The following is a 13,800-nucleotide window of genomic DNA, read 5'->3' as shown; positions in this document are numbered from 1 at the left end:
TTGAATTTTTCAATGAAAATTTGTATACTAGTATGACAAATGTCATATACAAAATCTAATTGAAAAATTCAAATTTTTGTAGAGGACAGAAGTATTAACACTGGAAGTAAACATATCACAAGCCAGATCAAAAAATCTGTCGGTAACTTATCATTTATTTTACTCTTTCTAACCAAACCACTCTCAAACACTCGATACATACGGTGTCTAAAATCCCAATAAGGAGGGGTTTTCTAATTATATAAAAAAAATTCAATTTACATGATAAATTTTCATTTCATAAATGTTAAGAAAACAATACTCTACACAATTATGTATAAAAAAGAATATATCTTAAGAAATAAACAATAAGGATAGATATAAAATATTTCTTGCATTTTTTTTCCTTCTTTGCAAAAATTTAGGATAGTACTCACCAAAAAAAACCCATCCTTAAATAAATCACCAACAGTAGAAGGAAATTCCTTTTCTTCGTGATGGAAGATACCTTAAGAGTTTACACCGCGTTACTAGGAGTTGTTCGCAATTACATAAGTAATTTTAACATTAAATCAAACTATTGATTATAAGTTGATTAAGTTGATATTGATTATAAGTTAAGAAACCTAGGATAAACAGAGTCATCTTTAAAAAAAAATTGTAAACAAATTTCAATATTGTAAAGCTTTTTTTGTACTTAATGAAGAAAACTATCAAACTTTACAGTTATCATACGTCCAATAACCCTTAAAAATGACAAAAAATGTATTACAAATTAAAACATAAATACACACATTGTCAATATCAGATGAAGGAATTGCAGTAGGTCAGAATTGTAGGAGTAACTTCTTCACTGCTTATGAAAGAATCATGAACATGTTACACCAGCATAATGATTATATAAACAATGAACTACTTTTCCGTAGCCACTGTGTCTACAGTCGAAGATGGAGGACTCTGTGCCCTGGCATTGAACTCTGTCTAACCAAACACGCCCTGACTCAGCTCCGAAATAGGCACGATGGTGAGAAGTCGAGATTCTATTAAGAAAATTTTAAAAAAATCATGAGATGATACTCTTATTTCAAGGAAATGATTCATTGGAAATAGAACGCAGTTATAATTACCCTGAGTATCCAAGACTTTTGCACACCACTTTAGCATTTGCATCGCTCCAATAATGATAGCAAATAGTTCCCCATTCCCCATTTATAAATACTTCCACACGTCCTTCACTTCTTGAAGTGCCATTGACTAGCCTTATAAACTCTGTAAAACAATGCAACAACATAAGATTTATATTCAATTTTCTCAAGAGGAACAGTTGTGGTAAAAAAAAACAACATGTAAACTTATTTTAAGAAAACGCAATATTCACACGATGTATAGAAATGTACATATTTATTATATGCAAGTCTCGACCGACCGAAATTAATGCATATTAAATTGAATAAATACGTGTAAGTAACTAAATAAAATAGATAAATAACTAAATATTAGTATAACAGATTAACATACTTTCATCATTAGCATAACATTTGACACCAACAGGGGTAGTATTATTGCATTGTTCAAAGTCATTTGTGCCAATCTTGCACTGGGTCAAAGTTTCCTCATTCGCAGTACACTCAACGTTCATTAAGACCTTTCTATGCAATCTTTCTGCTCGTCCATTTTCCACTAAACCAGCATAACTTTAAAAAAGTAAATGTTTATTATGTTTTTTTACGACGTGAAAAAGTTGGATATTCACCTCTAACTAATTTTCTTAACTTTTCTACAAAATACTTCTAGTCATATTAATATATTTTAAAAAAATATTTCTTTCAATAGAAGCCTACGTTTAAAATTTCAAATGTGTAAATTGTTTTAAATTAAAATACAGGCTCTTGAAAATGTTCTGGGACAGCAAAACTTAATCAACTGAATCTCTTTTTAACAATGAGACATTTCCTCACTTTTAAAAACTTGTCCAGTTTGGCTAAATACATGTATACGTATACATATAATAATAGACATGTATCAATTCTTTTAGCAGACGCGCCGCTAAAACAAGAGTAAGATTATATTATTTTCATGACAAGATTAAATGATAAAGAAATAATATACAAATTGACAGCTACACATGCATGGTACATAAATTGTTGAATTTCTTATTAAAAACGTGATAATTGCAATTAAAGCAGCAAAAACAAGTTCGCATAACGTTAAAGACGTACAGTCTCAGGTGTAAGCTAAGATAATAACTTTCCCTACGCACACTTGTTATGTATGTGGACATACCCAGAGTAACCAAGACTTCTACACACAACCTTTGCCGCTGAATCATCCCATCCGTCCCGACAAAACCCCATCCAATTATTATTTATATATATACTTGGAATTACTTCGATGTCATGGCTTATATATGAATCCACTTGAAATTTCAAAATTTCTATAAAAAAGAATTATAATATTGTATGTATATATATGAAAGAGAAAAAGTACATCAGATTGACTTGAGAATTATTGACCAGGATTAGGCATTGGAAATGGTCTATTCTGAAACATTAATTTCCTGATTTTTCAATGATTCCAATATAAGCTAGATAGATATATCGGTTTTAAACTTTAAATGTTTGCTTGCAATGAATAATGTTAAAATATTTTGAAGAAAAAATAAAATACAGGAGTTCATTGCTGCACCGATAGTTGTTAAGCAAGAGCAAGGAATGGCTGTTAAATGGCAGGAAAGACTTTTACCATTTAAATTGTGATAACAAACAACTCCAACATTTCTATCACTACAACGTCTCGTTGAAACTACCAACGGAGAGCACTCCACCAAAGAATTTTCATTTCCATCACAATTCATCCCGCTTAGCCATATCTGTTCATTTCCTTCTTCAAAAACATTTGCTTCCACCGGAAACCCTCCTCTAGAAAAAAATAATTGGGCATCATATGTTTTATTGTACGTGCAGTATAAATCATAAAGGAACAAAAATAACAATCAAAAATTCTTTTGAAAATCTGTACGATATTGAAAATCATAATAAAAATGAAATAAATAAGAAAAATATATATTGAGGAAACTAGTAGCCTTTTAAACTAGATGCCTAGGGCACCTGGATATCATGGCTGTCTCTGAAAAATTCTTAGAATTCGTTGCAGACACTTACTGATTACCATAGATGTTGAGAGAAATTTAATTAAAAGACAAACAACAGGTACTGTGCGAATTAAAAAAAATCCCTGGTGCCACATTCTGGCCATAAGCAATATCTGTACAAAATTAGATTTTCCAATATTTCTCCATTTTAATATTCTGAAAAATTGAACTTCAGGAAGCTCTAATCACTGACAAAGAGTGCTTTTTGGACTTGAAAGTATTAAAGATATATAAAGGTGTGCCTATGGAGACTATTTAATTCATTTTCAACATAGGGTACCTACCTTAAAATGTTCAAAGACAATGGGCTATGCTTGAACAGAGACACTGTTGTTTACTTACGTTGGGGGAAGTTAATGAAAATAATGAATGTAATTATTTATTTTTAGTCTAATAAAATGATTAGCTTATTGTTGCTTATAACAAATTGTGTAATAAACTGTTGACAACAATTTTTCTATCTCATTTTTAAGGGTTGGTAATTCTAAAGGCATAAAACTACCCTAAAATTAGCAGTCTTTTGTGTTTAGAGCCTCCTTAAAGTGCACGTTAAGAAAAAGAGGATATAATATATAAGTTTTATAAGTCACGTCACTCTTCCGAATGAATTTGACAAGGAACTGCAAAGTTTGCTAAAACACTAGAATTCTTACCCATAATATCCGAGAGACCGACATGCTACTTTCGCATCATTTTGATTCCAGTTACTATCACAGACAGCTCCCCATTTTCCATTAATTAAAACCTCAAGAATACCTTCGTTGACAGATGTTCCGTTTGACAGTCTGATGTAATCTAAAGTATACAGATATTTAACATATTACACGTATTTTAAACGTATTTCCTCTTAATTGGAATAAATTACATTTTAAATTATAACTAGCTTTATACACTTACCCCCTTCAAGTCTGCATATTACACCGGCATCCTCAGGATGATGACAATTGTGAGTGGAAGAAAATGTACATTCAGACAGACCAGTTTCACCTCCATTACACTGCACATCATCAAAGAGTATAGACCCAGTTCCCTGTCCAAATACTGCATCTGATACAGCCAGGCCATGTCTAATTAATGTTTTATAAAAGTCTATTTTAGTCTAGACGTATACCGTGGAAATGTTATGAAACAACGACACTCCAGTTTATCAATAATAATGTTATATGTATTAAAAGAATTGTTTTTATTCTTGGCGAAAAAAAGTATGAAGATGTATTTTAGGTTAAAATGGTATTTATGTCTTCTAATGCTAAGCATGCTCATCGCAGATAGTTTTTGCTAACTTTGTATAAATCAAATAAAACACTTTCATAGATAAGATATATCATTTATTTAAATAACGGTATAAATGTAAACAATTTAACATACAAGAAGAGGATCAGATTTACAAGCCCTGGTTGTAAGTACGTAAAATATGATAAAGTCTGATCCCCAGAAAAAGTAGAAGAAAAAAGTACCTAGAAATGAAACATGAAAACAACGAACAGTATTCCAGATCAAAAGTCCATAAAACAATACAAAACAGGAGCAGAGCAAACACGGACCTCCAAAACTTCAAAGGTGGGATCAGGTGCCATGGAGGAGTGAGCATCCCCTGTCGACCAGTCACACCCGCCGTGTGCTCCTTGTTATGATCAGGAAATAATGGAAAAATCCGTCGTCAATTCAGTGTATAAAAAGGACTAACAATTAGTATGAAAAATGTCATTCAGCATTTGACTAAATGATTAATTGTATTTGCTGACAAGGTCATTGTATCGACCATAGAACTTACAAGTTTATAACTTTAAACAAGACTGCCTGCTGATATTCATGTTTCAAACTTTTTTGTCAATAATTTACCTCGCTTTTTAAATTGTTCATGCGTAGAGCATGCTCTTGCGTATCGAATCAACTGAGATACATAAACTCTGTTATACAGGTGATGAAGGTATATTGCTGCATAAGTAAGGGAAGTTGAAGATAGAAAAGTTAAAGTCATCACGTTTATCTTATAGCTTGGTTGTTAGATTATCATTATCGTCTTTTACAAGTAAAATATCCAAATATGAAACAGATGTGTCAGACTTTGACCCCTCAAGGAGTTACGACCCCTTTCGCAATAAATGTTTGTTATCGCTACTTCTCCGAAACCCTAAAATGTAGAGTTACAAAACCTTAACTAATGTCTACGACTTATTTAGTAGACGCTTCAATCTGTCTTTTCGAAAGAATTTGTAAACTCCTATAATGAATCATTGCACCTGAATGTTTGCGATATTTATGAATATCAAGATCTTTTCTTAAACGACAAGTCGTGGAGACATGGGGCCAACTGCAAAAGATTCATTGACCTTAAAATCTAGGTCAAGGTCAAAGGTCAAGGTCATTCAAAATATGTAAAATTAAGCATTTTTTATAGCTCTTTTGTTCTTCACCAAATTCTACACATCTTTGCATCTTTAGTATGTAATCTTAAAACCCTTTCAGAGATTTCATGCTTGTCCCCTAAGATTGACCCCTCTAAAAGTTAGTGCCCCTTTCAGTGTAAACCCTTGTTATCGCTACTCCTCCGAAACCGTAAACCGTAGAGGTATAAAACCTTCAACAATGTCTGTGACTTATTTAGTACATTTTTCATTCTATTAGTGCGAAGGAATTCGTAAACTATTTTAAGCAGTTATTGACCCTAACAGTTTCTCATGTTTACGAAGAACTGAAAACTTCTTAACGACAAGTCGTAAAGACATGTGGACAATGCATGAGATCTTTCGACCTTTGATGTTATCTTTTATCTAAAGCTCACAAGGATATATCATATCGACATAAGACTAAAATTACAATGGTTAATTGACAATACGTCGTCGATATATCTTAATGTCAAGTTGAAGACCACAGAAAATGTTTTCTTCTTTTCACATATAAGATTTTGCACAAATTCTGCTTCATATGAATACAAAAATAGGTCTGCTAATTACGGGGCGCCATTCCAGAGAAACAAATCAACATAACAAAAAGTTTTTGTATAGCACAAAATACTTATGTGAGTCTGTTTGGCTCGTTTATCATATATCAAAGTTCCTTTTAAATTCATAAGAGTTTTTATACAGACCATTTCCTATGACGGTTGATTTACTTTAGTTGAATCTCTAGTCAAGGTCATTACCGTTTTCCTGGACATTAATAATGAATTATTACCGTTGCCAATTATGCGATCCTTACTTGCATTGAAAAAGATTGAATGTTTTTCTTTTTGCATAAAAAGATATTACCATAAAGGGCTTATAAGATGATATTACCAAATTGACATAAATCATTTAACTAAAATGGATATTGTCTTATCCGAATTCTCTCTGCTTTTCTAAAATATTTTAGGATGTATTAGTTATTTTTATATGCTTCCTATATTTAAATTTTTCTCATTTTCACATATGGTAAAGTTGTCACATACAGATAAAAAATGATACACAAACAAAAAGTTTTGATCGATTACAAAGAGAGAATTTTTTGGCTCAAATCTGTACTCAGATTGAAAGCTTATAAAAGCTAACATAGTTCTAGTTTGTTTGAAAAATCTTATTTCTTTGATATTATTAGGAAGTTTAGTCCCTTATTATTGATTAAACGTACATTTGAAAAGTTCTCCAAGTGTTTGATTGTGTAAAAATTATAACGAAATTCATTGTTCTATAATAATTTTGAGAGGCAGAAAAGAAGATACTAGTATTTTAATTTCATACGCCACCATTCCGCCAAAAATATAGTCCCTGTTAGTTTTCAAACACTGTTTACCATTTCTATTTAAAGTTGTACAATTATGATGAGGAAAAAAATATGGTCTTTTAAATCTCATACCTAAATATATAAGACATATAACCAAATGAATAACTCATGTAGTCAGAAACAGAGAAGGATTCTACCTTATGGTAAAAATTAAATGTCTAATTTCGGTCTAGCCTTTACTAAAGTTTCATAATTAAATTAATTCCACCGTCACAGCCGGTCAAATATTGTCCAGTTGTAATAAACAGCTTCTTCAGCAAGGAAGAGAATCATGTCAATCTTGATACAAACCACCTATGGAGTAGATATTAATTAACTGTATATTTCTCAAATAGTTATGATAGAGTTTAACAAATGCAGCTTTGTTCATTGTATTTTTAATGAATTTTTAACAATTCCACAATCTAATAAAACATCAAAACATCGAGAGGCGCAGTCAGGTGCCTAGGAGGAGTAAGCAACCCCTGTTGACATTTTATACCCGGCGTGAACGCCTAATGTATTGAACAGGTAGACGAACTTTTTCATTATCAAATTCAATATAAAAACAAAGGCGAAACAAATGGAATGAAAAAATCAGTCAAAATATGACAAAGTGATAGATTATATTTTCTGATATTATATAACGACCATATGGAAGGCCGAATTTAAACGAGAATTTTGAAATTACCAGCATCATCGTTTTATCAATGAGAACTATTATTCCGGAGAGACAAACAGAAAGACGGACAAACAGACTTTGCGCTATTCAGAAAGTAATCAAATAAACTTATTAAAACTGAAAGTTGCATTACAGACTTACTCACTATAACCTAGACTTCTACATATAACACCAGCATCTTTATTGTCCCAAACATCATCACAAACTGTTCCCCATTCATTGTTCTTGTAGACTTCTACTCGTCCTTGAAATTCTAATTGTCTTGAAAGTCGTATTGGTGGTGCTAAAAATATAATACATGTACATGAAGATACAAATTCAGATACATAATTCAATTTAGAAAAGAAAATCACTAATATAAAATCACCAAGCTCGGAAAAAATGAAAAAGGCTAATAAGATGTATTATTTCGATTTCGAATGATTATTTATCTTATTCTTAAGTTGAACAAAAATATTATTTCAAATTATATCTTTTATCTCTCTATAGCTTAAACAGAATGTAAGCAGTTTAAAACATGTCAATGCAGTGTTACAAATTCTCTTTCTATCTCTTTCAGACTTCCTGAGAAAGGAACATTAATAGCTTTTCTAGGAGTTGTCTCTAGACTAAAATACTGTTAATAACTACCAGCAATTTAAACCTAATGCAATAATCTCTAATAATTTTACATAATCAATTGAATTATTGCTTATAAAAGGCTCGACCTATATTCTACGCATTGGAGGGTAATATTTCAGACCCTAACTATAAATTTCAGTGTTTGACTTGAAGAAACATGATCATTATTGACATAAAAGTCTTAAAGAGATACAAGACAGTAGCTCTTACAAAGAAATGCTAAAAACATATTTATATCAAATAACACATTCTTTACTTGTTGAAATTAAATCAACTGGTTCTGGAAAATTCTGAATGATTAAAATTTAATCGAACCTACAAACAAACATGTACGCATCCAACCATTTAGGTACATGTATGCAAATGATTTACCTATGAAAAAAGTTATGTTACAAATACCTCTCATACACACAACACCGGCATCCTCTGAGTGACCACAGTTGTGGTGTAGATGATTTTTATGCGTACAACGCAGTAGGGAGCCTTCAAAACCGTTACAATTGACATCATCCATCTGAATGATACCAACTCCCTGTCCAAAACGTGCATAAGAATACGGACTTCTGTAAATAAAAAAAAAAAAAAAAAAAAAAACATGATTGCATCTATGATGTACCCTGACTTTTGAACATTTAATATTCACGATTCATCTAAACAAATAAGTCAAGAAAGATAGCAATGGATACTTTGAAATAGAAAAAATTATCGAAACCGACAAAAAATACGTTTAAAGAGAGACCAGATCAATGAACCTTATATGTTAAAAAATTGACAAATTTTGATATATGCCTTTAAGTCAAATGAAATACAATATACTTAAGTGAGTTGAAAATAAATTACATGTATTACTGTACTGTAAGTTATACAATTGATTAAATTAAGTTCAAGAAGGAAGTTTTTTTCCATGTCACTGAAATTTAAATAACCAAAAAAGACTTCCTATTATAACATTATAAAACATTATAAACAGGAAATTTAACATTCATTATCCAATAAAAGACATGGACCCCCTGGAAACACGATCTGTGGGATCAGAATCCTTGGAGGAGGAAGCATTTTGACTGGTGACACCAGTCGTACATCTTATCTTTTTATCAACAGAGAAATAAAATATTGAAATTAATGCCCTGTTCACACGGAGAGTTTAATTCGAATTAAACGTAAGTTTACTGCGAATTAGCTTCGCTTAGCGTTCACACGGAGAATTTAATGCGAATTAGTTTAATTCGAATTAATTTACTGCGCATTAAATTACTTCGCATTAGCTCCGTGTGAACGTTAAGCGAAGCTAATTCGAATTAAATTTTGACGCATGCGTAAGGCCAGAATTAAGTCACAGGACACGTGTTGGTGGTTATATATAGGTATTTGTGCTATATTTGGATCAAAAATTGAGGGAAAGTATGTTAATCACTAAAATCAATGAATACCTGAAGCCACTACATGATGTATCAAAGGATGGCTCTGCATACATGACGTGATTTATAAATGACGTCATAATAGACTTACTGGCGCCTGACTATAGAAGAAAATTTTTTAATTCACATTAGTTTACTTCGCATTAGCTGTCGTGTGAACGCAATTTAATTCGCATTAATTTGATTCGCATTAGTTTACTTCGCATTAATTTACTGCGAATTAAACTCGTCGTGTGAACAGGGCATAAATATCAAAATTAAAAATAAATGAACAAGTGGAGTTAAAGCAATATAAACTGCATTTTTTTTTAGAATTTATTTTGCAATTAGAATGTGTAATTATGATAGATTTGTAAGTATTTAACTTTTACGATCAATTATACTAAAATAAAGTATTAAATTGTTTCAAGAGAAAAACCTCTGTACAATCAAATATTTAGTATTACTTAAGAAAAAAATTGCACATGACCACAATGATGTAAATTTACATTAGTAAAACACTTGTAGGTTTAAACTTTTTATCTGTACTTGAAATAGTTAATGACAATTTTACAAAAGAAAATGTTGACATCAAATTTTTAGCTCATATTATTTTAATAGTTTCTGACATGCATGCTATTTAATTTTTTGATACATGTTGATGGATTGTAACAAAAGATATTATTTCGAAGATTTTTTTAAAATACTGTCTTTATTTGTGACTTGAAACTTCAAGTTGAATAATTTTTTTTAGGTTTTTGTATGTTTATAAATAAATCACACGTAGAAATTCTCTTCCACGGAAATAGGAAATATATTGTAAATAATTTTATGAAACAAAATGTTGCTAATGAATTTAACACTGACTCATCTGTTTCTTCTTTAAAACTTAACAAATTTTAATCACATTCTCTATAAACTGTCAAAAGTTGATCTGCCAGGGATAGTTTTTTTTCAATCCTGTCGTATCTTTTATATTTTATAATTATTTAAGCTAAAATTTAGTAGTATTAAAGCTCAAACTAATAAGACTAACTTTGCAACCGACCATTTTTTTTTCATTTTCCATCCGCTAACAAACAAAGCACAATAATACAAACAATACCAAATAAAATTATATCAATATTTTGAAAAGATACTAGTGTTTGTTTCAATTGTTTTGCACCTTTCTGTTTTCTTATTGCAAAGAAAGGTTACTCATTCCTCAGTGGCACCTAATCCTATATCTGACGTTGTAGATGTCCAGGTTTGCTCTGTTTCTATTTGTATTGTGTTTGAATGAGTTTTGAGCTTGAATACCGTTCGTTATTCCATATATTTCATTTCTTACACTATATACAATTATAAAATGTCCTACACCAAGATCGTAAACCACTTTTTTTGGTGATTTCTTATTTGTTTAGATTTTATCTCCAAAAATATACATAGTAAATATTGAAATCAAAAGGCAAATTCTTTTTCCTTCAATAAATTAAAAACCTCTGAAATGTTACTTCCTTAAACAATATAAAATCCAATGAGGGACATCAAAGATATCTGGTAGTTATACCCAACTAATCCAAATAGTTGTCTACAGATCACATTGGCATCACTGTAGTCCCAACTGTCGTCACAAACTGTTCCCCATACCCCATCTTTGTAGACCTCAACTCTGCCCTCTCTAAAAGAACTTCCATTTACGAGGCGTGCACCTATTAAAAATGTAAAAAAAAAAAATACTTTGCATATATAGAAGATACACAATTTTCACAAGCAGCAGACTTTATTACCAGAGCTAAAAAGATTTTTTGACAAGGCAAAAATGTAAAAAAAAAAATGTTAAGAAAGTGGCGTGTTCTAACCAAATTGGTTAGTTTTATTAAATAAAGCTAGTATTTTATTCTGAATTTGGAAAGCAAGCTACCCTGTTTCACAGCCTGTGCCTCCATATTGTTTTGCAAATTCTTTATCAAGACTTCTTGATTTTTAATTTTCCCTTTCAACAATTGAATTTCCATAGTGTTCTTTTGCAGCATGTTCTTAAGATCATCCATTTCTCTCCTGTTCTGATTGAACCGAGAATCTGTATCTTTGAAGTATGACATTATCACTTTTTGGGCTGCGGAGTTGATCAGAAGTTCCATCTCCTCCAGATTAACTAATGGACATTTTTCCCGAAGGCTAGATTTATCTAAGACACTCTGGCCATTCACGGACATCGCCATGAGTGTTATACACAGTATTTTATGTATATCCATTTGAGAGGCAAACTATATAAAGAGAAAAGACTATATAGTCCATTGAGTATGTGATACTTTACTTTTGAATCTGAAAATCTATAGTTTATGAATGTTTTGAGTTTCTGCAATTTTGTACTTTGTTAGAGTTTATATCTTATATACAGTAAACATAAGTTTTAAAAGGCTGATAATTAAGCATAACTAGATATAATCATGTATAATATATTATATATTATAATTAATATTGAGCATTTTTATGTATTCCCGTTATTTCCCGGACATGACAAGGTGCACACGACCAGGAGGGGATGCTCAATTCTCCATGACACCTGATTCCACCTCTAATTGTTCTGCTCTTGATTTGTACTGTTTTAGTGGACTTTTGAGCTTGAATATACTGTTCGCTATCTCCATATATTTCATAGATCAAGTCTGGAGAATTATTTTAGTCAGCTGACACATATGGTTTACGCTAAAAAATTAACATATTGAATGAAATTTTAAACATATGAAATAAGTATAAAAATTTATGTAACTTTGATCATATTTTGATAGAAGAAATATGTTTAACATAATTCATTTTTTGTTTGCAAAAATTATAATGAGACAGTTGAATAGAATGTCTTAAAAATGTAAAGATAAATTAAAAAATAAGGATTACTTTTATCAGAGTTGAACAATTAACCTTGGCTGGATAGTTTACGTTTTTAACTTCTTTTGCGATTTATTAACCATAAGGTACCACAGCTCATATTTTTTAAGAACTTGTACAGCATTAAGAAAAATTAAAATATTTCATAAAATGTTTTTTTAATTTAATGCAACATACATTAATTGATTGTTTGTTGTTTAACGCCCCATTAACAGTTGCTACCTATTTTTTATCGACTTACACATAGGTCAATTGCAGTCGGGATACAAATTCAAGGCCGTCCTATTACGGAGCGAGCTCCCTATGGACTAAGGCACCGTGACGACCAATGCAACATAGATGCTTAAATATTTTATCAGTTCATATAGATATATATCAACAATTTTTAACTTACCTTGTTAACACTATTTAAAATGTCCATTTAACTTCTGATATGCATAACGTACCTAACAAAAGTTAACCTTAATTTTTCTTTCTGTTGATTTAGAAAAACCTTATTCTTATTTTTTCGGACGACATATTAGGCTCTGTTTCTAGTTATATAACAAGGAAGTAATGTTGAACAAATACAGGTGCATCCCATGTCGTAACCAGAGAACATGCTTCTTTGTACCTGTGGTGTCAAGTTTTTGATAAAACTGTTATTGATTTAAAATCATTCCCAATAGAAAAATACCTTTTGAATCAATGGTTTTCAATAGGTGTAGAGAAAAATATTGTTTAAAAGATTTTAACAAATGTAATGTCTCTTTTTTATCTTAAAAAATGTTGCTTAGGGCATTAAAACCTTCTCACGTACATGTATCTATACCACTACCAGCATTTTCATTTTTGTACTTCTAATGTAAAGTATCAGTTTCCCTGATATTCACAGTATTCAAATATATCTATAAGGAAACAATTATTTTGGAACTATAAGCATCAGAATCATGTATTTGAACCAGATTTAACATAGTCAAAAAGCTAGCTGTCAGACGACTCTACTCCGGTAGACCTCACAAGCCAAGCACAAGCAGTCGGGGACGGAAAAAAGTAAGCTTGGAGATATTATCTAAATTTGATACATTTAACTTTTAACCATTTATTTATAATCAACAACCTAGATCAAGGTCGACATTTCGTAAATTCTATGGTTATTTAAATAACCATGTCAACAAATATATCTATCATTAGGACGTATTTTGGGCTATAAGTGTCTTGTTTCATACCATTTTCCTGATCAACACATGGCGTTCACGATTGGCATGACCGACTAACAGGGAGAAGCTTCCCCCTTCTAATAACCTGATCCGACCTATGAAATTTTCAGGAATCAATGATAATACCCTCTTTACAGGTTTGTATCTTTTATTTAATAG

General features: G+C 31.0%; 1 protein-coding gene across 1 annotated transcript; it reads right to left on the bottom strand.

Annotated features, from left to right (window-relative positions):
• Nucleotides 1–644: 644 nt before the first annotated feature.
• On the bottom strand, nucleotides 645–12,921 carry LOC134231461 (deleted in malignant brain tumors 1 protein-like). Its single transcript, XM_062713425.1, has 12 exons — nucleotides 12,837–12,921; nucleotides 11,475–11,820; nucleotides 11,121–11,262; nucleotides 8,574–8,737; nucleotides 7,695–7,836; nucleotides 4,028–4,197; nucleotides 3,784–3,925; nucleotides 2,722–2,897; nucleotides 2,263–2,413; nucleotides 1,498–1,673; nucleotides 1,107–1,248; nucleotides 645–1,019 (listed from the first exon to the last, which is right to left on the bottom strand). The coding sequence occupies exons 1-12, from the start codon at nucleotides 12,861–12,863 to the stop codon at nucleotides 848–850; spliced, it is 1,950 nt and encodes a 649-aa protein (XP_062569409.1). The 5' UTR covers nucleotides 12,864–12,921; the 3' UTR covers nucleotides 645–847.
• Nucleotides 12,922–13,800: the final 879 nt, after the last annotated feature.

Source organism: Saccostrea cucullata, unplaced genomic scaffold, assembly GCF_032062105.1.
Source record: "Saccostrea cucullata isolate Sc308-1 unplaced genomic scaffold, CSIRO_AGI_Scuc_v1 ctg3722, whole genome shotgun sequence".
Classification (NCBI taxonomy): domain Eukaryota; kingdom Metazoa; phylum Mollusca; class Bivalvia; order Ostreida; family Ostreidae; genus Saccostrea; species Saccostrea cuccullata.
Note: the sequence above shows the minus strand (reverse complement) of the source record. Positions and strands in the feature narration are given on the sequence as shown.

Bases quoted from the DNA above. Each gene is read 5' to 3' on its own strand.
- LOC134231461 (XM_062713425.1), bottom strand. From the start codon at position 12,863: ATGGACATTTTAAATAGTGTTAACAAG. The intron at 3,926-4,027 runs GTAAGTGTATAA...TGTATACTTTAG, and splicing joins AATATGCAGACTTGAAGGGG to ATTACATCAGACTGTCAAAC. The intron at 2,898-3,783 runs GTAAGAATTCTA...ATTTTTTTCTAG, and splicing joins CGGTCTCTCGGATATTATGG to AGGAGGGTTTCCGGTGGAAG.